The following is a 24,171-nucleotide window of genomic DNA, read 5'->3' on the forward strand; positions in this document are numbered from 1 at the left end:
GTGGGTCAGAAAGAAGAAAACTTTTTCTTTCACTCGCTTCCCTCACTGTCCAAAGGGATCTACTTCAAAGGCCCTTTTACTGATGGTGTATATGCAAGAAGCTGATTCAAAGGCAGGACACCTAGCTCTGTGCAGGCCTCCTGCTGAGGAGGTACAATTTTTGTGTAATTCTTGCAACAGATGACTTCAGGGAATGATGAAGCATTGAGGTGTAGGTGGGTATTGCAGTTTGTGCTCCTTAATCAACTGTAGGCTAGTGATAAGGAAGCTGACGCTTACTGTTGGGAGGTCTACAAAGTTACAAGTCTATCTCAAAGCCTACTGCAATGGGTTTATAGTTACTGGGTCCCCAGGAGCACCCACAACAGCAGAGCCTCCAAGCACCCTGGCTCTTTGCTCTCACTTGTAATCAGCGTACCATCAGGGGATCTGCGTCTGTGTTTGATTCATGGCGCAACCATTACCCAGGTTGATGCTTGCAATCAGGAGCAGAACACAAGTGGGAAGGAAAACAAGGGAAAAAGCCTCCATGTGGCATCACTCTATGCAAACCACCAACTCCACCTGCGGTTTCATGACCTCTTTATGCTGATCCAACTCTGGGCTGCCACTGACACAATTAGCCCTAACCTTCCTGCCTGCCCTGTCATGAGCTGGATCAGAGAATTTGAAAGCTATTTTACAGTTTTTTAATCAGGTTACTTTCCATTTGGATCAATTACCTGAGCTGGCATACTGCTCAGCCCGCCCAAGCACAGGAGGCAGCAGGAGAGCGCAGTCAGCGGCAGCAATTCACGCTGAGGTTCACTAAAAGCTGTCATCTTACAGCAACAGCCTCACAGTGCACCAGTCTTAACCTGCCTCAACATATTCCCACATGCACATTGACACAGCTTGCAAAAAGCATAGCCAGTTTCAGAGATATTCAAATGCTTATGCCACATCGGCTACATACAAATCAGCAATCTGCCCAGACTGATTTAATTTATGCTTTAGTCTGTAAGATGCTTATGTGAGACATGAAATGAAGCTAGGACTTTGAAGACTCCTAATGAGAGCAAGCATGTGAGGCAAACAGCTGGCAGACAAGTTTTAACAACCAAAAAAACCCCCAAAAGCTGGTTGCCTATTTCTTTTAAAAATAATTTTGTTGCCACTTTTATTTTCAATAAGTATATACACTTGGGAGAATAAAGCTGAGGCTTTTTTAGCCCCATTGATGTCTAAATGGCAATCTTGAAATGCAAATTTCAGTCATGCGATGGCATTTAATCAGTATCAGCAGAGCACTCTGATTCTGGATGGGATTTTGGCAATTTAGTCCATTCACTTATATTTACATTCCAGAGGTGGATGTTGGTTCAGAGGAAGCCTGAGGATGGGAACAAGGCAGGAACATTTATCACTTTATCATGTGAAATGGTGTTTAGTCCTTCTGGGAAGTTCAAGTCTCTGTGTAGTTAGCAGCTGGGCCAGTCCATTCATCAGCATCATAAATATGGTCAATGACATCACCAGCACATAGTGGCTAATGCTGCAAGGAGAAGACAGATAAAAGAAGTGAGAGAACAATGCAGATTTTCAGAGTAAAAAAATCCCCTGGCATAAACAACCCTCTGAATTTGAGTTCTTTTTAACTAGATATAATTATTGGCCTAATATGTAATTTCATATATGCTGCTCCTAGATGACAACTATTATAGCAGCACTATCATGTAAAAATCAAAATAAAATGACAAAATAAAATGGTGGGAAAAACAGAAAACACAACTAAGCGTATACCAAGTGAATAAGAGGTACTGGGTGTATTTTTCATTCCAGTGCGTAATTCAACATATGTAACTGAAACCATTGCAAAACTTGCATTTGCTGTGAACTGACAATGCAGAGTCTAGGGAGAACTTGCCATCAGGCAGACACTCCTTGGTAGTAAGACGACTCAGATTATTTATACCAGAGAAATATCAACTCAGATTATTTATTTCTAGAGAAAACACTATTCCAGTGATGAGCAGCTTTAAGAAAAAAACCCAACTATTTTTCACTCAACATTTCTAAAAACTGCAGAATTCTCTGCTGTGGTAACACATGGTTTCAAAGAGATTAAACAAATTACTTCAAGAGTGGCTAATAAACACAATATGAAGATGCAGCTTCTGAGTTAGGAAGTCCTTAAATCCCTAATGATTAAAAAGATAAGAAGCAGAGAGCTTGTTCTCCACTCGCTCAAATTCTGGTACCTGATGTTCACTAGTGTTACAGATGGGCTATTTAGGGTCAGACTGAGACTTGACCTAGGATATTCAGCATCTTGTGTTCAATGTCTGAATCAAGCTGCTGTTAAATGTAAACCACTAGCCATTAAGAAATCAGATTTTTTCAAATCCAGTGACATTTCAGGCTAGAGTTGCTGCAGTTGTATCCATCACACATCCAGTGCAGCTCTTTGGTTTTTTCCTGGGACTACTGAAGATACAGTCATTCTGACACTAGAGGTACCCATACCTTCTCATGCACCCATACCCACTATTTCAAGGCAAATGGCTCTTTAGGAGCAGGGTAACTTCAGACTCAATGAAGTCTGAGTTTAGTCACAAAAAAGGATTGCAAGAAGCACTTGCCAGTTTAATGACCTGGAATTTCTGCCAGAGGACTCATTCCATTTGAGAGTTGAGCCACAGAAGAGCAGTAAAGCCCATAAAGCTGATACTATCAATCCTCACGACCCTGAGACTGGCGCTAGCCTAGTGCAATTTAGCTCTGTGAAATGGAGAAGTACCAGCTCTTAACAAAGCTAGGCCAATAATCAGTGTGAGAAAATAAAAATAATCCAGAAAGTTCACTAATGAACAGGAGTTCTCCCACAGTCAGGATACCAGCAACCAAAGGAGCTGAGGTCTGACCACAGTGGATGGAGAACACTGAAAGGGAAGTCTCATGCAACAAGATTTTTCTGTTTCAGTTGAGTCTGACTAAACGGTCTTATAAATACCTTCCTCAAAATACACAGTTTTAAGAAATTAATTACAAAAATCCACCAGCATGAATGGGTTCAGACCTCAACAAGCATAATCCACCTCAACAGCCTGCACCTTACACCCGTGTAAACTCCCACTTGTATGCAGCACAACTGAAAATATTCACTAATGAGAACAGCTCAAGGTTTAAAGTATCAGATAGGAACCGTCTTTCCTACATGCTTTTCCTACAAGCATCTCCCTCCTCCAGCTTTAGCTAAGCAGAGCAGCATGCCTACAAGAGCCATACTCCTACCCTGTTTCTGTGGGGAAGCTGTAAGAAGAAACAGCAAGAGCATGAAGTCAGGCACAAAGCCTGCTTTCACCTGGTCAGTGCACTTCGGACTTAGTAGTTCACAGCGCATTTACAATAACAAAGATAACACAACTCCCTCAAGAGCTGCCCTTGGGAGTCCACCTGGGTGTGTTACAGGTTTGATTTCAGTTCTCCACAGGAAAGGACATGTTGCCAACTGGAAGACAAACCCTCGTTGCAGTTATCTTCATGGCGTAAAGTGCCCTTGGGGACTGTACAAAGCACCACAGATACAGAAGTTTGCAAGGGCTCTTAAGGGAACAGCCACTCTGCTAAATAGCTGGATGGCTTAACGTCTCATGCATTACTGGTAACACCTCAGCTTTCCTTCTCACCTGGCACCACAATTGCAGTTTTTCATGTAAGTAGCAACACCACTATCCTACTCGTTTTCAAAGGAAGCTTGAATGAGAAATCTGAAAATCAGAAGCCAAATGAAGACCCTGCCTTTATTCCTACAGACACCCTGAGAGAGTCACCAGAGGATGGGCGACTTGCTGTTATCAGCATGGTCCTTACACAGACATCTAAGCTCCTGTCCACCCCAAAGGAGCTCTTCCAGATGAAGGTGCTAATCAGTGATTTTGGAGGGCACAGAGAAGGGCTTTCTCAAAGGAAGAAAAGTCTCCACAAACTCTGCTTAGCTACCTGTCAGTTGAGGGACTGGGTCCTTTGTATTTTTGTAAAAAAGAGAGTGCTGTCCACACTTCTCCCTTGCTATACTGCAAAAGGCTGAATAGTTATGCTCCTTTATTAAAATATCAGATGTTCAGAGTGAAGAAATATATATATATATTATGCCATAGAGCACAATTAAAAACAATTTTCAGTTTACTTGTCACATAATTAAAAACAGCCAGCATCTCTAGGGCTATCAGCAACTGGTACTGCAGTGCCTGCAGGCAGCTCTGCCTGGTAAATTATTCTCAGGCTGGGGTAATGCTGTAATTAAACAAACAAAGCAAGACTCTTACAGGTATATGTCACAACAGCAGTGGCAAAATCTTGATCCCTGTACAAACCCAGAACTGCACCCTTGACTGGATCTGTAGTTACAGTGAAGCAGGTAATTCTCAAAGTAAGTTTACTCCATCAGTAGTCAAACCTGAGCTAGTAAGAAAAAGGACTGAAATTCCAGGCTCCAGGCAAGTTAGATCCATGTAGGGGATCACAGATGATCTAAGGTAAGGTGGCACTGTTCAATGGAAAGGTGAGTGCCCTATGTATGGATCAAGGTCAACAGACAAGCTGGTGCTAGGAAAAATTATCGTGGAGGAAGACATCTGTTTTGGTGGCAAGGAACCAAAAGGAGAACATATGAGGTACTACCATCTCCTGGCTTTGTTTGTGACACTGTACATCAGTGAGAAGTATTAATAAAAGACAAGAAGAATCAAAGATCAGTAAAAAATGAGGGAGGGCAGCAGGGGGAATCAATCTTGCTCCAAAATGTGCCTTTCTCCCAAGACAGGCTAATTCCTAAGATGGCAGACCTGATTAGAAGCTGGGAAGACAGGAAGATGGAATAAGTTACCATAGCAATTAAAACACTAGAAATAAAACAAGTAAAACAAAAACAACTTGTGCAAGGACTTGGAAGAGCACTCTTCAGAAGAGTCTCAGGACCTTACTTCTATACGACATGCTACTTTGAACGGTGGGGATTGTTCCCAAGAGCACACTGAGACCCCACATCCAGATTCTGAATTTTAAGTCTCCTGCATTTCCAGCCAGGATCCACACCCTCTCTCCTCGGTTTCACACAAAACAAATTACAAAGCACATCGCTCCTAGCTCCTGTTTCAGAAATTGTTGGTAAACACTGTTTTCTTCCTAGTTAAAAAAATCTTGGTGTTAACAGTCAGACCTAGGAGCCCCAGCATCCCAAACCTGAAATTGATTGTTATTCTAAAGCCTAAAAACCAGTCTCCTGTACTTTATCTATGTCCCCTGAACTTTGAAACTGCAGAACAGTTTAGACTGTATCTTTATCTTCCAGCAACTGTTATAAAAGAGGGAATAGTACAGTATGTGTCTGTGTAAAACTATATAATAGTGACATATAAAGAAACTAAAGTCAAGATAAACTCTAAAATCTTGACTATCTGAATATACAGCTATTTACAAATTGGATATCCTGTATAGATATAAAGGCTTTAAAGGCTATACCTATCTATAGAGATCTAGATAAACATACCTTTTATGCCATAGACAAATTATTTTAGTGACAAGCTGAAAAACTGGCTATTCCATTTGTCTGTTATTCAAAAATAATCTGTCTGAACAAGCTTCTCATAATCATGTACCATACACTAATACATCAAAAATACTAGGAAAACTGCTTAATTATATTTATGAAGTGTAATGGTATGCTTGCCTAGGGCATATGATGCAACTTAGGGTGACCTCAAGATATATAGGTAGAGGGTAAGGTTAGCAGACCTCAGAAGCTTGCATAAGACACTGCTGAGTTCAGCATTCACTGCAAGATTATTATCCTGTTATTATATAAAAACAATGAAAAGCACTCTCTGAAAAACAAGTTCACATTGATTTTGGCATGACCATTAAGCAAAGGGGCTTTAAAACTTTCTAAGAAGCCATAAATATTTATGGTAATTGATAATTTACTGAGAGAAGGGAATCAATGGTGCATTGATAATCTGCTGAATGTGGTAATACAGTACTGTATGTTGGACCTGTTGTTGCTCAGCGTTTCACTAATGATCTGGATGAGTGGCAAAAGTAGAAATCTCTCTAAATTCAAAGACAGTACTTAAGTGGCATGGTGAATATAGCTGGAAGAATAAAGACATCACATTGTTAAGGCAGATATAAGGCACAGTAAAATGACATGGAGTGTGGTTAAGGCATGGTAGAATGAGATGTAAAAGATAGAAGTTGGGGTGAAATTGAAAAAAAAAAAAAAAGGAAGTATGTTAGTTCAGTAAACAAACCCTACTTCCAGACAATAACAGAGATCCACATCACCATAAAAAAGCAGTGAAGGTCTTTTTATCACAAGGGATTTAAAAACAGCTCTTACGCATGAAACTTCTGAGCAATGGTATTGAAATATCTAAGTATTGCCTAATGAGGGTTTCCTACTGAACTTGCACATCCTTAGTAAGAGAGAGGACACACAAAAGTTTTGAAGCGTGGTAATTAGAAAATCCATGGAAAGCTATCACCACAAAAGAGAATTAACATGGAAATATACATCAGAAGCTTTGCAAATGTGGCACATATACCACTGGACTCTGACAAGACATTAAAGGAACTAATCTTCACTGGGCAATTAAATTACTGCTCCTCTACCTGTGATTTCAATGATGTAGTAACTAGTAACACAAAACGAACCCTGCTAATTGCACATGCACACACACACACACACACTTCCCATCAGTGCCTCAAAAACAAAAGGAGAAAAAAAAAAAGGTGAGAGCAGCTGTCCCTAAGGGTGCTCCTATTCTTTGTTCCTTGTTCCATGAAATCCTACACAGGTTTTGTTGAGACACAAACAATTGGAAAAAAAGGAGTCATCATTTCCTTAACTGACCCAGCATTCTCGCAAAAATTTTGGCAACACCTAAAATGTCAGCTGAGATGGGATATTTTCAGACCTTGCTGTCAAAGCAACAACAAACACTGCAGTGGGAATGCCACAGACCTGTCACTGGAGTTGCAACAGGAAGACAGGAAAAAGCCACGTTAGCATTGCTCTCCCACTGTTTTGGGGATTTGCCCAAAACTCCATGAAGCTCATATTCCCTTTCAGGAATGAACAAGAAAAAAAAAAAAAAAATCTTCTACTGTTGCCTGCTAATTTTGCCAAGCTTGAAGACCATACATTAGAAATCTGCTCAGAGAAGAAGGCTCAGGTGCCAAAATATTGCTCATACTAGGTAAAAGGACCACCTTCAGGTCTGCACCTATGACTTCACCTCTTCTTATGCAACCTAGTAATTTTTATCTCATGTGCATACATACGCACACATAAAACATATATACAATAAAATAACGTAGGTGGCAAAGTCAAGCACTCAAAAGTGAAGTAATGACAAATTTAAGGCTGCCTGAGCATTATGCATTACCACATTAAAAATTAATCACAAATTATTCTTTTGAAAGTACTTTTAAATTGTTTTCTTCAGTGCTCAAAACACACATATGAAGAGGCAGAATTATGGTTGTGAATAAGGAGCTCCCCTAAACTCTTCAGGATAAGGCAAACTTCCAGCTGAAATGGATCCAACAATCTATCACCGTTGTAAATCTCTATGCTATGAAGAACATATATCAGAGAGGAAGTTTTTGGGTACTTGCAGTAATTTATATTTTTGCTTGCTAACACCCAGTTAGCTTCTTGACCAGCAGAACAGAGCTTTTCTAAGGTCTTTAATATCCTTGTTAATCTGCACAGGAATTCAAATCAAAGGAGAGGCCATCTGATTTACCATAAACTGACCATAGCAAGGAAGTGTGATGTTAAAGCATCGCTTCCACTGTTTGATCTAACTGTATCTCCTCGCATTAGGAACCTTCAAAGAAAACAGGCAGAACATGTGCACATGTGTGTACATGCACGCATGCACTGGAGGGAATGTTGGGGCTCAGCAAAGCACAGAGCAAATACAGACTGAAGAGAATATTAACACTGAGTCATTATTCAACTTCTGTTTAAATACTAGTGTCAAGTGACCAGATTGGCTGGATTATTAACAACACATTCCCTACTAAATTTATTAGAGCATATTATCTATTTCCACAGCTCATGGAAGGTAAATCTGGAATGTGTATTCCTTGTATTTGTTATTTCTGGACTACTCACAAATAAGACACAGTTGAAAAACCTACCCCATGATGTATGTTGTGGAGACTGGTACGACTCAATGCAAAAGAAATTCTCTTTGTTTAGCTGTGATTTCTATGTTTAAATGCTATAGATTTACTCTTCCCCAAGGTAAAGGTGAAGATAAACGCATGGGTCTTGATATTTGCACAAGGTTCTGGGGATTGCATATGGAGGCATAACTAGATTCAAGACAATAAACAATTTTGATGAATTATTATTGTAACAGTGATTACAACTAATTAAATGCAAAACAGTAATTAAAATATTTTTTGCATAATTACCATTCTTTAGAAATCAAACAAATCCTACTAACTGTGTTTCTTGCCATGCTAGATTAATTACTTACTCCATGTTGTTCTGAACAGATTTTAAGACACATTTTAGCTTGGGATACATGTATATATGTGTGCGCATATGCGTGCACATGCATTTTAAGTACGGGGAACACCACCGAAGCATTAGATTAAGTAAAGTAATTGGAAAAAATTACAAGTGTTCTGAGTAGATAAACAACAATATTAACCTATGAGCCTTTTAAAAATGCAATGGAGGCAAAAAAATACTGTACCTTGTTCCAATATCCAGCCAGCTTCCATAATCTTTAACCAAAAAGAAAAAATGCTAGGAAATAAAACAACCTTGATTAGTACATCAACATTGCACAATTTGGAACACAAAATTAAAAACCATGTTTTCAAGCTGTTTACTCAAAGTTTCTAATTCTTCAAGTAGAACAAGGGCAAGACCTTTTCAGGAACACTCATTTGTACCAAAGTAAAGAATAGTCTTAGCAGCCAGAAATAGATTTAACATGGTATCAGAAACAAACAGCTGAAGATGGACTAAGTTCTGTCAAACTGGGCTTGCAAGAAACAGAAGATTACCAGCAGAGAACATTTTCAATAAGAAAAGCCAAGTCACCTTATTGCTTGTAATAACAGGATCCCAGATAATGCCTAGTGCCAGAGAGAAGGCTGCATATTGTTCTCATGGCATTCTGCCACAAATTTCTTTGGGCAACTCTGGCAGTTCCCCAGCTGTAAAATGGGAATAATGTTGGGAGAAGATAGCACTTGTCTATTAGTGAATCCCCCAAATTCTAGCTGGTGGCTACATTGATTCAAGACCACAAAACAGTTCTCTTTTTTCCTGCCAACTTTCTCGTTTCTTGACATATACACAGCTCCTGCACATCAAACCTCTTTGATAATATTTTGTTTTGCACACCAAGTACATATTTGCCAATTGTTTTTAAATAGTTAAACCAAAATAGGAGAATATGTGAGATATAAGATATCTAAGTTGGATATACTGAGGCTTGCTACACACCAGTACATGCCTGCACTCTTATTTTGATCTAGTTTGATTTTATTAGTGAAATGCTATGAGTATGATTTTACTGGTATTTCAATCCTTTTCCTGTGGAAGTTACCAAAATTAAATTAGTAACACAGATTTATTTGAAACTACACAAAACTACACCTTCTCTATGTCTTACTCTACAGACAAATTAGTCATTATTTGGCTTTTTGCTCACTGTTTTTCCTATCAGGTGAGATCAACAGACCACAATGTACAAGGAAATCACATCAGGAATGCTTACTCTAAAAGGATGAAACTAAACCAGCATGTACAAAGTGAGAATACCAGCTCTATCTGCTGCTTTGGAAAGGTTTCTGTTTACCCTGTGATACCCAGTGGCACTGCTTGCTGGGCTGAAGACAGTTTGAGGGGGCAACAAAAACATACTTTTAATCTGTAAAATTTATGTTGGGATATTTTTCAGCTTTGAGTTGTTTTAGCTGGCTTGGTTTGTGGATGCAAGCTTTCTGAAGACAGCATTTCCTAACAGCTTATTACAAAGGGCACAAAGTGTCTCTGGATGTAGCTAATCTCCTGGATTCTGACAACTTTAACAGAGTTGGTGGGTAATGCATTTCTCCTTTTCCTCTCTTTTTCAAGAGAAGGTGGGGTGAGTAAAAGGTTCAAAAAATTAACTAAACCTCACATACAGCTAAAACAGATATTCTTATTTAAATTCTTCCTAAGAATTTGATTGGAAAGCACATTAAAAAACTCTGAATAACTTCATTTTTGTCTCTTATTATTATGAGAATATTGCTCCTTCAGAAGCATTAATTACATGAAATTCAAAGAGCGGTGATTGGAGGAGTTTTATCTCTAAATTATGCTAGGATTTCAAACCAATTCACTGTCCTAGTTACAAAAACTTTGAAGTCTCAAACAAATTCAGATCCCTCCAGATGGAGTTAGGAGAGCCCCTCTGCTTATTGATCTTATTTGAAGAGAATGTGCAACAACAACTTACCAAAGCCATAATGTCTGAAAGAACAAGAACAATGAGGAAAAGGCTGCAAAGAAAAGAAAAAAACACAGAGAATCAGACCATCAACCTTTATTCATGGCCACAGATGTTACAAAGCTTATTAAAATCCCCATAAAGAAATTAAAATAAGATATGATTTCTTGCACTTGCCTTTCAATGAGTCAGATAGATTTGAGTTTATTAGAGAACAGTTAAAATATATGGCTAGAACATCTGGCATTTGTAATCCCACCCTGCTTGAAAAAGACATTTCACATTAACAGAGTTTCAATTTTGCAACAAAGGAATCTAATACGAGTCATTTACCAGAGAACAAGAGCATCTTACAAACAGCGCCTGCCCACAGACACCCGAGCCGACCAGTCCTATCCTGACAACCACCCTGGTGGGTAGCAGGCTGCTAATGATGGTGCTCACCCCACTTCCTGACCTCTGGGTGCCCATAAACTGCTCTGAGAACACCCAGCATTTTGGTAGCACGCTCCCAAACCCATGGGCCTGTCAGGCAGCAGGTTACTTCTGGAATGTATGCTGCGGCCAGTAAAAAGAACAAGAAGAGAGAACAGAGAGCTAGTTTTTTCCCCCATTAACTTAATCTTCTTTTCATTAAACTATGTAAATCCTAAATTACATGAAAGCAATTGCCATAACTGGTTAAAACTAGTTTCTAAGTTAATGACACTGAAGCAATGTTGCAAACAGCTGACCCATTAACTGAGAAGTCTTTAACTAGAATACAGTTAATTTATCAGTACTACCATCATAAATCCACAAGGCTTTTTTGGGGAAAATGTCCTGCTGCAGCGCTACATGAGCATGTACTGGAGGGCCACCCAATGACTCCCGATGAGGAAGTTTCTGATATTGCCAAGGTCAGCTATGCTTCATTAGTAAATAAGGATGCAACAAACCAGCTGTAACTCAGATGCACTGAAAGGCTTTCCTCCACTTGGCTATGGCTTGGATAGGATGTTGCAATCTTGTAGTGCCTAGGAGGCACTCAGCTAGAGGCCTGTTTTCATAGGTAAGCTCCAAGAACATACTCTGACAGAACATTCCCCATGAACAGTAAAAAAAATTAATCTGTAAACAGGGAGTTCAGGAGCAATTTGTCCAAATCACAAAAATCTACTTTTTGCCCTTCTGAACTGCAGGAAGCCTTTCACAACAGAAGGACAACACTAATTTCGGGGCATGTTTATACACTGCAAAGACAAGACTGTCTCCTGTGAGAACTTAATTTATCTAGCAGGGGCAGCAAGAGCAATAAAGAGTGCAGCACAGACATCAGGACAGGCTGACAATCAGAGCACAACCTCTCCAGGGATCCTGGGGGCATCTTGTGGTTTCTGTCTCGTTCCCAGGCTGATGCTGTGGCAGTATCACTGCTACTGTTACCTGAGCACAGCTAAATGAAGTCGGCACAAATACCAGCTGGACTTACAACCACAGCCTCATAAAGCAGCACAAACATACTCATGTCCCCTGGTTTAAGAAGTTGATATTGTTTCCCCTCTCACACACTCAGATGCTCATTCCATAACAGCTTGCAATATCACCAGTGCTGCCAAGGCAAGCATTCACAAGTTAGGAAATGCTGACCTTTATGATGCCTGAGCCCTAAAAATGGAAATTGTTAGCTGGTCTTCTGAGCAACCCCAATTCCTCAATGCAGACCTGCTCTCATATAAGTCTGAGTGAGAAGGACGAATACTCTTCCTTGGGGGTCCAGGAACAGCCCAAGTACACTGCACCCACAGCTGAGTCAGAGAAGGTAAAAGGGATGGTGAACCTTTTGCCACCCCTCCAACAAGAAGTTAGATTTCAGGCTGCCCTGTCCCTTGTTAGTATCACGAGGTGTTGTAGAAGGAGACAACAGGCAGGGCACAGGCAGGATGAAAACAAAGAGAAAGGCAGAGGTCACCACGCTGAGCAAAGGCAGCTTTCTCCTGCTCAGCTAAGCAATATGCAGGACAGAGTCCATGTGGTCCCCCCGCCACAGACAGCAAGAGTTTTTGTCAACCCCATACAACATCCCATGGTAACAAACTCAAAATCGCATGGCTGACAGGGACCTTCTCCATCTCAGCACCATCTGTAATCTCACTTGATGAGGAGAGGATTCAGTCACGTGCACTGGGTCCACTGAAAGGGGTAGGGAGGGCTAACAGTTAAAAAAATAATAATTTTGAGACAGTGAAAAGTGTGAGGGTATTTCAAGTCTGGATACAGCACTCTGCAAGGCTGGGCACCTGTGTCACATTCTCTCTGAAAAGTCTTTAGAGATGGGGAAAAGGACTAGCAGTCATTGAAAAAAAACCCTAACACTGAACACACCTAGGAAGCACTAAACTGCAATGGACAGGCATCCAGCCTTTTTTTTTTTTTTTTTTAAATGCCATTTGTTATGAGGTCACTACTATAAAGCTATAAACTGGTTATAGTATAAATGGGTTACTTTAAAAATCTTATACTAGAGGCAGAGTTGCAACACAAAAAAAAAATCAGACTTTAAATTCTGCTCAGTTTTCTACATTATGGGGGAAAAAGTGCTCCTTCTATGTATTGTCAACAAAGAATATTAAATATCTGATTGTTTCAGACAGGGCCAACACTTCCATTTACACTCATTTATCACTAAGAAAAGATTTCCTGAGCTTGCAAAAACCACTGAACAAAAACTCAAACCATAAAACAAATAAAAGTAACAATATGATCTACTGGTTTTTTTTAATTTAGATTGAGATTTGACAATTCTGAATTCTTGCAAAACAGATTTGAAACCCTTACTAATGCAGAAACAGCATTTACTGTACCTTTTAGAAGACAGTTGTGTTGTGACTTGAACAGCTTCGAAAGCACAAGATACCAGAACAAAGGGGATTACAACCTGTTTAAAACACAAGCTACTTTTGGTTTATAGCCATATTTACAAAACAACCTGGCAAGTTGTGGAAACATTCTCCTGCTTTTGAAATTATCACAGAATGTGTATGTTACAAAAATAAAATATTGGCAAGAAAGGGTAGAAACTCATTTTGCAGGAAGTACATTTAGTAAATGAATAAAAAACCCCTTCTATGGTCGTAGCTGAACTGCAGTGAAATAAGCCATGAGGCAATATGGAAAACCATAATTAAAACACATTAATGATCCTCACTTGATTAATCCATTTTAGCACTAGTGATAAATACTTCAACAAGGCTAGAAGACAGAACTATTCAGATCCAATGTCTCATGGGACAGGCTGCAGAGCTCCAAGTGTAATAGGACGATCTCATCTCAACCACAAAAAAGTCTGAAGATAGAATGCATTCAGTAAGGCAAGGATCACACTGTCCCTCCAAAACCAAGCCAAGCAAATGTAAACTGTTCAGTAAATTAAGAACAAACAAACAAGTAAGAAACATGAATTTTGCCTTTTGCTCTTTCCAAAGTTGACTTGTAATCCTTAAATTAGTGGTGTAAATGCATTGCTAAAACCTGTTCTCTTGCATCTAGGAGATTTGCGTTACTGACTTATGTCCTCCAGTGTAACATGCAGTACACCTGTAACTTAAGTCTGCTTTCCTTGGGACAGAAGCAGCAGAAAGGCAGAGGCAGGAAATACTGCTTATTTTAGCAATTAACCCATAAATTCTATGTTTCCCTTCCTGTTTGCCTCTTTACTCCTCTGGCAGATCTCTTACTCAAACATTAGAAGAGACCTCCCACATCTTGCCTGCAAACAATAAGTGCAATCCAATTTTTGATAGACTATTAAAAAATAATATTAATTGTAAAATGACAACTCAATCAGTAGAGCATTCAAAGCCTGTACTTAATGTAATGTAGATAGAGCTAATAAAAATATATATATCCGTAATGTTGCTGTAGATATTATACTATAGGGAAAGCTTATAATTTTTAAAATAATGTAAGTCTTTGCAACATTTAAAATTTCCGTTTTAATACAATAAACAGATCTAATTCAGCTAAATTATACTTCCATGCACTTTAGCTTCTCTCTTTTGGTAAACAGAAGGAACCGTCTCTGGTAACACAACAAAAGTTGAAAGCTTCACACATGGTTTAGAAGGCTGATGAAGCTCAAATACATATACATGGTTTTGTAAACTGCGAAGTAACAACCCTGTACATGATATGTTATTTATTAAACTGTTCTTACCTTACTAAGGTAAGATTACTAACCTTCAGCAGAAGCAGGCCTCCCATCATGAAGGGACTAAACACAGTCAAGAAACAATAGACAGAAGCAGGATCAAAACTAGAGAAACATGAAAAAAAAACAGAGCATCTAGTTACCCCTGTATTACACTGTGCATATATAAATTTTGAAACAACTTTCTCTTCTATTGCTCAAATATTATCAGGGACTGCCTACCTCACTTTTTTTTCTTTACGATTTTTCTCAGCTTGTGTCAGCTGTTGGTGAGCAGCTGAGCTCTCTCTGCTCACGCTGCCAATAACTTTTAGTGGAAATTGAGACGACCTTGTAACCAACAAGTTCAGACTCTTAGGGAACATGTTACAGAGAGCAGAAATGAAATAAATTGTTATCATCATTCCACTGACTATTTCTTTAATTCTGCTGCCCTGATTTTGCTAACCAAATTTATAATTAGTACACCAAGTGCAGGAAGAATTTTTTGTACCCTGTGTCTCAAATCAGTGAATAAAATTTACCTGTTAACAGAAGCTATGTTTCCAGTGCCAAAAAAGGCTGTCACTATAAAGAAAACCTAGAGGTATTTAAGGAAAATATACCACAGAAATGGCTGCAGTAAAACACAACCAGCATTTTCCCCCCTTCATTCCCATTCACTTTCAGAATCCTATCATGAAATTACAAGAAGCTGACCCACTATTACGATTCTATACTGCATTAAGAAATATAAAATATTGCCTAGCACTTCCCAAGATTTCACACATGACTATGTTAGCTTTAAAAGTCAGGGACTGCCTGGGTAAGATACTAGAGCCTGTTTTGAGGCCCCTGCCAGAAAGCTGCAACTTGTTTTTTCCAGGCCCTTATCTAGCAAGATAGGAACACCCCTGGACCACCATCCCAGCTGTGCATTCAAACACACATACTTTTTTATAGAAAGTAGTGACAGATGTATGTGTACCACACACAGAGAGAGATGGCTTTATTGAGGAATTGATCGTGGAAGAGGTAGTTGGCTACGAAACAAGACTGGAGGTTCCTATGCTATCCCTCCCATAGGTTTGTTTGTCCAAAGGTTATGCTGACTCTATCCATTGCAACACAGGACTCCCATTTTTTTTCCTTACTTGAGGGAGGGAGGACAACTCTGGCAGGATCTGTATAGCTGAAGTTTTTTAATAAACCCTACCCTTTTCATCTAGGTACAACACTCGCTGCTATATGAGCCCATGAAAGATACTCTTCTCCCTCCTGAGCTCATTGGGGCCCATTATGGCTCACATCTCTTCAGTCAAAGAATGTTTTCTCATGGCTTTTTTGCATCAGGCAGAGGGTTAGTCAGTGATGATGGCTGCTGTTGCCAGAGCTCCCTCTGGTCCTTCCTCTCCTGTTACAGCTCCTGCATGGGATCATTTAAGTCTCTGCATAAACAATATGCTACCAACTGTTCCGCAGAATCGCTGGGATTCTGCATGCTAGATTTTGGAAGGATTAGGTCAGCATAAAGAAAGATATTATGCTTCCCAAGAGTATCACATAATTTCAAGTTTAGTAACACAGCGGTCTAACAGCATTGCACAGTTCTGCCAGTTAAGATTTATAAGAACAACAGTTCTGCAATAAAATAAAAAAATGCCACTAGCACATAGGTCTAATCAGAATGTTAAGCATAAGCAATCTGAATCTTCATCTGGAAGGTCAAGCTATAAGGTCCTTCAGCACACAGTGACTTGGACGCTATATAGGAACCCTGAGGCAATCTTAAAATACACAGTTCACAGGGTTGTAGTTGCAACATGACTCCTCTACTAGAAAAGGTTTCTCTTCTAATACCACTATTTCTAAACATTAAATAGCATCTAAATTAAAAAAAAACATAACATCTTTTGAGCAGGTGTGTATCATACCTGGTCTCTGCAAATGAGAGCTAGAAATTGTGTATTTTTTCAGGAGTTGAATAAAAATACATTCAAGTGTTTTAGATTAAGATGAGATTAAAACAGCGCTACATTCAAGTGTTATATTAAAGTAGTACTATGCTGGAGCTGTACAAAATACAATTGGATTGTTTGGTTTTTGTTTTGGCTAATGTTTAGCATCTGGTACAGCAGTAGCTTTACTCGAAGTCAGCTTATTTTTTGTTAAAATAGCAGAATAGCAAATGAAATTGATAAATTTACTGCAGAGTGCCTCAGTTGCTTTTCAGGCATACTCTAAAGCAAACACAAAAGTTCAACACCTAGCAAACTGGTTTGCCTCCTTCCTTAGCACTGAACTGACTTCTTAATGAGGTCAGTATCTGTCACACTTCCTCTGCTGCAGGTTCCTAATGTACAACAATGTTGTCCCAAATTTCAGTAGTGTATCATCCACTCATATTTGGTTATTCTATGAACTATAAAGCCTGGTTTTTCCATGAACCAGTATTGAGACAACTCCCTCCTCAGCTCCAGCTGTGATAACCCACCTGCACTAGAAACCCTTGTGTTCTAGACTGACTCATAATTTCTCTCTCACTTGCACACCCATCAGTCTTGCTGCCAAATACCTCTCACTTAACTGCAGTCCCATGCAGAAGAGAAAAATTACAATGTTATCAAGTTTGTACAGTATTAAAAAAAATCAGCTGTAGTTTCACTTACAGTAATGCAAAATAAATAACTGCCATGAAGTGAACAAACAGCCCTTTCCACCCAGGCCCATATAATTTCTAACGGCAGAAACCATATGCGATATAAATAATTCTAGGCCAGATTCTGTGAACACGTTTCACTAAGAGTCTGAGGGAACCTTCCTCCTCATCCCACCTGCCTGGCCACGGCCAATGCCCGCCCCCTAACATTTTCTTCCTAACACACTGGCCATACTCTAAAAATGACAAAATGAGAGTAACCCTAATATCACCTTATTCAACCTTCACAAACCAGCTGGAAGAGTTCCCTCCAGCCAAAATGTAATAAAACCCCCCAAACTGAAAATGAGTCCTTAGAAGAAAGTTTACCTCAACCGTAGTGGTCATAAGAGACCAAACCTTTCAAAGTGGCTAAGGAACCTGATTCCAAAACAGTGCAGTTTATACTGAATTTTTCACTACTTTATCAGAAAACATAACGTGTGAGACCAATTTTCTTTTGAGCAACATGGGTCGAATTATCTTCAGGAAGTTGTTTGCAGTCTACAAATTTTGACTGCGGGGCCTTTTGAAACAAACCCATCTTCTCCCTGGGACACAGCAACTTGCAAAAGGATACAAAGAAGAAAGCCCTGCGGACATCATCTAGGTGGAGCTGTCGAAACTGAGTTATATCAGTAGCACAGGTGAAGTTGAAAACAGCAAGCTAGAAAGACAGCAGAAGAAATCAATATGAAATATCAATTGATGTACTTTGATAGAACCACCATATTTTTACTGAAATGAATGAGAAATAAACCTACTTCCCTATCAGCTGTTATTAAAGTAGTATTATGATGAGCACTGCAAACCTTTCCCATATTTTCATTATACTTTAATGAATCTGCCAGAAAGACTGTACAAGTGAAATGAACAGTGGAGCTTCCGCTGTTATCCACACTAAAAGCAAACTTCTATGCCTTAGACTTATCATCATCTTTTTTCATCATAAATATTCCTCCTACACACACTTCCACTGCTCACATGAGCATGTGGATAAAGACCCACAGAAATAAAAGACTGCAATTATCCTCAGTTGACTTGTGTTGTGAGTGAGAATACTAAAATATTCTTCATCTCCTTCACTCAGTTCTCAGCACAATATCACTTGACCTGAAGAGAAATTGTCTTCACGGAGTTTCATAGGTCAATGAACTACTTTACACTGGGGAAAAGAAAAAATTCAAGTAATAGACATTCAACACTGACAACATTTTAATTAAAAATAATCTCACATTATCAGAGAACTAGGATGGGTTCTGTAATACAAGATTTACTTTGTGGCATAGATTAACAGGCATTCTAGAGATGATCTTCCTAACTTAAAAATGGGAAGCAGGGGTAAGCATTATTGTTCCTTCCACCTGAAACCAAAAGTCAAATGACATACAGGGAGTGACAACAGAAAACTTAATTACAGTTTACCTATGTTCTTTTCATTTACCTTTTATTAATGGAGTGTTCATCACTGTTTATTATTGCTTTAATAGAATTTTATTTTAAAACCAACAGAACATCAGACCACCATCAGACAGGCAAGTATCACGGATGACTTGTAACAAGATGAAAAAAGGTAGACAAGGTTCTAGAGTGGAAGAGAAAGTACATCCCACAGATGACTATGCTGTGCTAGAAACCTCTGGTTGCAATCACAGCCTCGCACTAAGTGTACATTTTTACATACAGATTCCTTCTCTATCACTTAAGACACTACAAAACATGCTCACACAAAATATCATATATAGCATAAATAAAAAGCAATTCCTGTTTTCATTTCTGGTATTCAGCCTTGAATTGGTAAAACGTGATCTCTCTCAAGTTTTAGAACTGTCTCCCTTGCAGGAGAACCACAAAACCACAGTATGTGCCAGGTCCACTGTGGTGACTGCCTTCACCCAGATTTCACCTCCCGGCACCTCTCCCTAATTATTTTGAGCTGCAAAAGGAAGGAAAAATGTGTACTGCCACTTGTCTTACAAGTGACTCTGGCCACTCCCATGCATATGTACCCAGGTTCTCTGTGACCTGCACCAAGGACAGCATATTTCGGAGAGTGGGAGAGAACTGTGCTGCACACCTACCTGGCTCCAAGCACCCAGATGACTCTGCAACTGGCACTTCAAATCTAACCAAATCAACAGCATAGCCACAGTTTGTTTAACCCTTGACCTAATCTAAAAGCTAAATAGCAGTGTGAGCAGCACGGGCTTTGAAAATTGCTGACAATATACTAAATTTTAAGGTGAAGGAAGTTGCACTGGTTACATAACTCCTTCTTCTCCAGGCAAATCCGAGGAGGTGGTAGTCCAAGTCAGTCTCCGGCTCCCTGTCTGCCTAATCAGAAATAAAACTCTGTTCTTGAAGAAAGAGTAGAAGGACAAAGTCAAACTAAGATTTCTGGAATTTCATGTGGGTCATTTCAGGAAACAAATTATTTCTTTTCAGTCTCGCACTCATAACCCTGCCATCAGAATAAAAAAAGTACAGTGACATTATATATAAAGAGCTACTGTACCTGATGCCGAATTAGCACTACGCTTGATGAACAGAGCTTTGTAGCCTACAGAATGTACCACTAAGTCAAACTGATTTCCTACCTTCCTAGAAATGGCTCTGGTGTAGAATATCTTCAATAACATAAATTATAAATCTCTCCTACAAGGTCACATTCTCATTTCATAAAACAGTTGATACTGGCTTCCCAAACTTAAAGAAATGCAAAGTGTTGCTCTATGAAACCATTCAGAATATTTATTATATTCTCAAGGAAAAGGAAAGATAAAACAGTTAATTAACGTGCTATAGCTATCTGACACTGTTACCTTTGGTTTGAGTGAAAGACCATAGTGCTGCAGTGCTTCTTGTTCCATACTTATCCACACAAACATCAAACCAGACAGCACCAGTGGAAACAGAGCTTCATACCTGAAGAGTAACATAATAATCACAGTACTTGCAGCCACTAACAACTATTTAACATCAAATACTGACATGTTTCTTTTCACACAAATGATATACCAAACACCTAGTGGCATTTTCCCCCTTCTCTCCCCATTTTTGAGGAGCACCCACAGTTGACTGGTTGAAGTTTAAAGCCACACAGTAATTAATGGTAGAAGTAGGAGAAACAGAGGCTGCTTCAGCGTTGTCATACTTTGCACCCATTTTCTCATCCGATGGCTGCCACAACATTGGATGATTGCCCTTTGTGACATGATTAATTTTAACAAAACTGGAATAAAATTTCAAAGAAAGACGGAAAAAAAGAAACACATCTGGCACCCATTTTCTGCACAATGGAAAATTTTGTAATGAGAGCTATTTGGAACTGAGGGGTTACAGTCCAACCTAGACAGCAATTAGAGATTGCGTCTCTTTAGGACCTGATCACACAAACTCATTCTGGTGATCTCAGTCTACCTCCAAGGAAAGAAGCATCTTTATAATAAAAAGAGTATTACATTTCACTTCAGTGAAATGTACTTTACTATATACCAATCCATTGCAATAGCAGTGTGACGTCACACTCCAACCAAGGCTGCTAAGCTCTTCTATCTACACCCTCCTAATATCAGAAGAGTACTGCTGGCTCCTACAACACTCAAACATAGCAAACAATGAGTGTATTTACATGAGAGATTAAAACACCCAGATAATTTATGGGTGTAGATTGCTATTGGATAATATTAGTTTCTCCTTGCCTTCTACATGTCAGTTGCATTTCATGGTGCCTCTCAGGTTTTTTTTTCTTTCAGGATAAAATTACAATACTGACACTAATACTGACAAGACTGTAAATTTTTTCAATTTTATATTTTTTCCTCCTGGGACACAAACTTATTTGTCTAAAAATAAAAAAAATCATGGCAGTTAATTTTGGTATTGTTTCTGATGTGCCTCCCCACTTGTGTAGCTACAAAGCAGTTTCAAACTAGAGCAAAATTTTGGATAGACATTTCTGCTTTAATTGTCAGAATGACAAGCAGTTAAACATGAAGAAAACAACAGTTAGGTTGTCAGTAACAAAAGTACCTACAATCCACACAATAGTCTACACTTGTCTACAAATTGAGTATCTTCAACTGAGTCAGTGACAACTGGTTGTATGCAATCATGCTCTTCAGCTGGCTTCAATACTCCCACTTAACTGCATCTAGAAAGGTGCTGTAATTACCTGGGCTATGTGCTGGGTTATCATTACATGGTATAACACAGCACTGAGGAGAGAAAGAATGTATTCCTTTGGCACTGAGTGCCTTGGTTTTCCTATGATGGGTTGTTTTGGAGTTGTTTGGGTTTTTCTGTTTAAAAAAGAATTGTTCCAATATTTGTTCATCTATTTGAACATTGTATGAAGACAGCAGAGAGCTGTCAGCGTTTAAGTGGTCTGGTGTAGAACCAAAACACAAAGAGGGAGGTTACCAGCCTCAGAGAGAACAACATTCATGCTTTATCCAGTAGCCAGGATGGGCTAAGAAGGTTGAGTGGAAAAGTGTGTGTTCAGACAGGAGTAAGATTAAGATCAAAATCTTAAAGGGAAAGTGGGAGGAAGGGGAGGCAGGAGATTAGAGAGGGAAAAAAAAAAAGCTCCATCTAAAATGAGGTTATCCACAAGAGGCAACTATTGCAAAATATCTGCTGGAAGATATTTTATTTCACTTAATCTTCCAGTGTAACTAAATCCAGAGGATAAGTGGGAAGGGAGGCAGAAAGAATGGTTCCTGTACTCCCCATTAATTATGCTCTTAAAAGCTACCAAGTCTGGAAGAAAAAAGGTTGGCTGACACAGTGTTTTCTTCATTTACAAGCTCTAAAGAATTGTCTTTTATTCAAAAAGAAGCAAGCCCTACTCTTTGTGGGGACTTAGCATCCCTTTGAAAAAAAAATACTTCCATGAAAATCTCACTGAATAAAATTTTCTCTCAGCCAAAGGCTACCTGTTTCCTGTTGCACGTTATTTAAGCCATAAAGACACAAGTGCTGAGCATCTGGGAGAGAAGTTATTTCTTTCTGTTTGCATGCAGAAAAGCAGATGCCAAAACAACAAAAGACAAACCCAACCAGACTTTCTTATTTTGGGGCAAGATTGTTTAAATACATACCCTTCCAGCCACTGCTTGGTCTAGCTGAAAGGAATATCAACAAAACTGTATTTATAATACAAGGAGGAATATGGAAGTTCCCCTGAAACTTATTTAGGAAACTAAAGGAGGACACATAAATGGTGAGACTACAGCTGGAAGCGCACATTGCACCTTTAACAGAAAAGTTCATGAGATTCAGCATTTTCACATTTAGCCCTTGATTTTCATATGCAAGACCAATCCAAATACAGTAAGAAAGAAGTACCCTGTGCTGAGGAGCAGGTAGGTGGACATCAGGGAGAGCAATATGCTGAACAGTCGCTGAAAGAGGAACGTGGGGCTCAGTAATGGCAACACGGAGGAAGAAACTGCAATAAAAGAAATCTGTCAGTCACTATATGCAAAACATTTTATCCTTGGTAACAAGATAACACTCTTCAAATCTTGACACTTCATGTACAGAAATTCAATACTGCTCATATATGCCCTTCTATTTTCAGAAGTTATTTTTGCTAAAGAAAACCTAATGTTTGGAATGCTTAATATTACTCAAAAGTAATTTTAGTTCTCTAACATTTTAATTCCCTGGTTTTCTACCTCACAGCCTTTGTAATTTCTCATGAACTGATGTTAATAAGTCTTTAATATGATGCAGAAGCATCACTCTAAAAAAGTCAAACTTGACTCCTTAATACTACCCTGAGAACCAGTTACCATGGCCCCAAGGACCTCTGGCAGTGAAAAGACTGCAGTTACGGAGCCTCTGCTCCACTGGATTAGATTAGGAAACCTGCCACATTTCAAAGTGCAACTGAAAATACTGGTAGTAAAGATACAGAAACTATCAGCTTACTAGCTTCTCCACTTGAAAGTTTTAAACCAGGAAGATTTAAGGAACTACAGGGGACCTATCTGTCATATGATTGAAGCCTCTTGTTTTAAACTTGTAATGCATTTCTCCAATGCAGGTGTGGGATCTTAAGAGTTGCATGTCACTCCTTAGTGCAGTCCATTGTCCAGTTGCCCAGACAGCCCTGGTTAGCAGAGTCTGTGATAACCCTACAGAGGCTCCTCTAGCCAGGAAACTTTTTCAAGTGAGGACAGCGCCCAACAGTTTGCAGGAGGTGAGGAAAACTGGGAAGAGAGGAAATGGACTATTGGAAGATTGAGTAAAGAGGAAGCAAAGCAGAGGAAAAGTAGCCCGTGCTTGAAGGAAGGAGGGGAAGAAGGAAAAGCACTGCTGTGATTTAATCTTTAAACCTGATTTTTTTAGAATGAAAATTTTATGTGTTTAATAAAGAAGTGCACTGACAAGTAACACTGACGTGATTCTTCATTGTGGTATAATGCCTTCATATTACTGACTCAAAGACTACATCAACAGTCAGTCTTAATTAATCACTTTATGAAGGAACAGAAATAAAACTATAATGTATGGAAAGCGCTCGCCTGTGCTTCTCGTCATAGTATACATTAGAATTTATAGTAAACGTATCAATGAAAGAGAGATGAGGCTGTCTCTGAAACCTGTGGGTCAGTATGTTTTATTTCCTGGCTTTTAGCTTTGGCCACTGCTGTAATTATAGAATAAGTGACTTCAATTCAAGGGTGCTCCAGTCCTTTAGCATCACTTGTAGTTTTCTATACTTAAAGAAGGCCTGAGTCAGGGAGGAACTCCAGGGACCTCACTGCAAATCAGAACAGCTGGAAAGA

At 39.1% G+C, this 24,171-nt stretch overlaps 1 protein-coding gene across 5 annotated transcripts in view; it reads right to left on the minus strand.

Annotated features, from left to right (window-relative positions):
• Positions 1-1,129: 1,129 nt before the first annotated feature.
• The window catches only part of PIGN (phosphatidylinositol glycan anchor biosynthesis class N), a 107,010-nt gene continuing 83,968 nt past the window's right edge, over positions 1,130-24,171 (minus strand). For 2 of the 5 annotated variants that reach the window (XM_074897865.1, XM_074897866.1), the window contains exons 21-29: positions 22,724-22,826; positions 20,197-20,299; positions 17,955-18,041; positions 15,222-15,277; positions 14,727-14,802; positions 13,352-13,425; positions 10,518-10,560; positions 8,757-8,809; positions 1,130-1,534 (exon numbers count right to left, since the gene is read on the minus strand). In XM_074897865.1, the coding sequence (XP_074753966.1) occupies positions 1,411-1,534; positions 8,757-8,809; positions 10,518-10,560; positions 13,352-13,425; positions 14,727-14,802; positions 15,222-15,277; positions 17,955-18,041; positions 20,197-20,299; positions 22,724-22,826 (719 nt within the window). In that variant the 3' untranslated portion in view covers positions 1,130-1,410. Of the gene's footprint in view, positions 1,535-8,211; positions 8,368-8,756; positions 8,810-10,517; positions 10,561-13,351; positions 13,426-14,726; positions 14,803-15,221; positions 15,278-17,954; positions 18,042-20,196; positions 20,300-22,723; positions 22,827-24,171 lie in introns of those variants that run through there. The other 3 variants (XM_074897869.1, XM_074897868.1, XM_074897867.1) reach the window with 3 other exon arrangements.

The sequence above is a fragment of the Athene noctua genome, chromosome 2 (assembly GCF_965140245.1).
Source record: "Athene noctua chromosome 2, bAthNoc1.hap1.1, whole genome shotgun sequence".
Taxonomy (NCBI): Eukaryota; Metazoa; Chordata; class Aves; order Strigiformes; family Strigidae; genus Athene; species Athene noctua.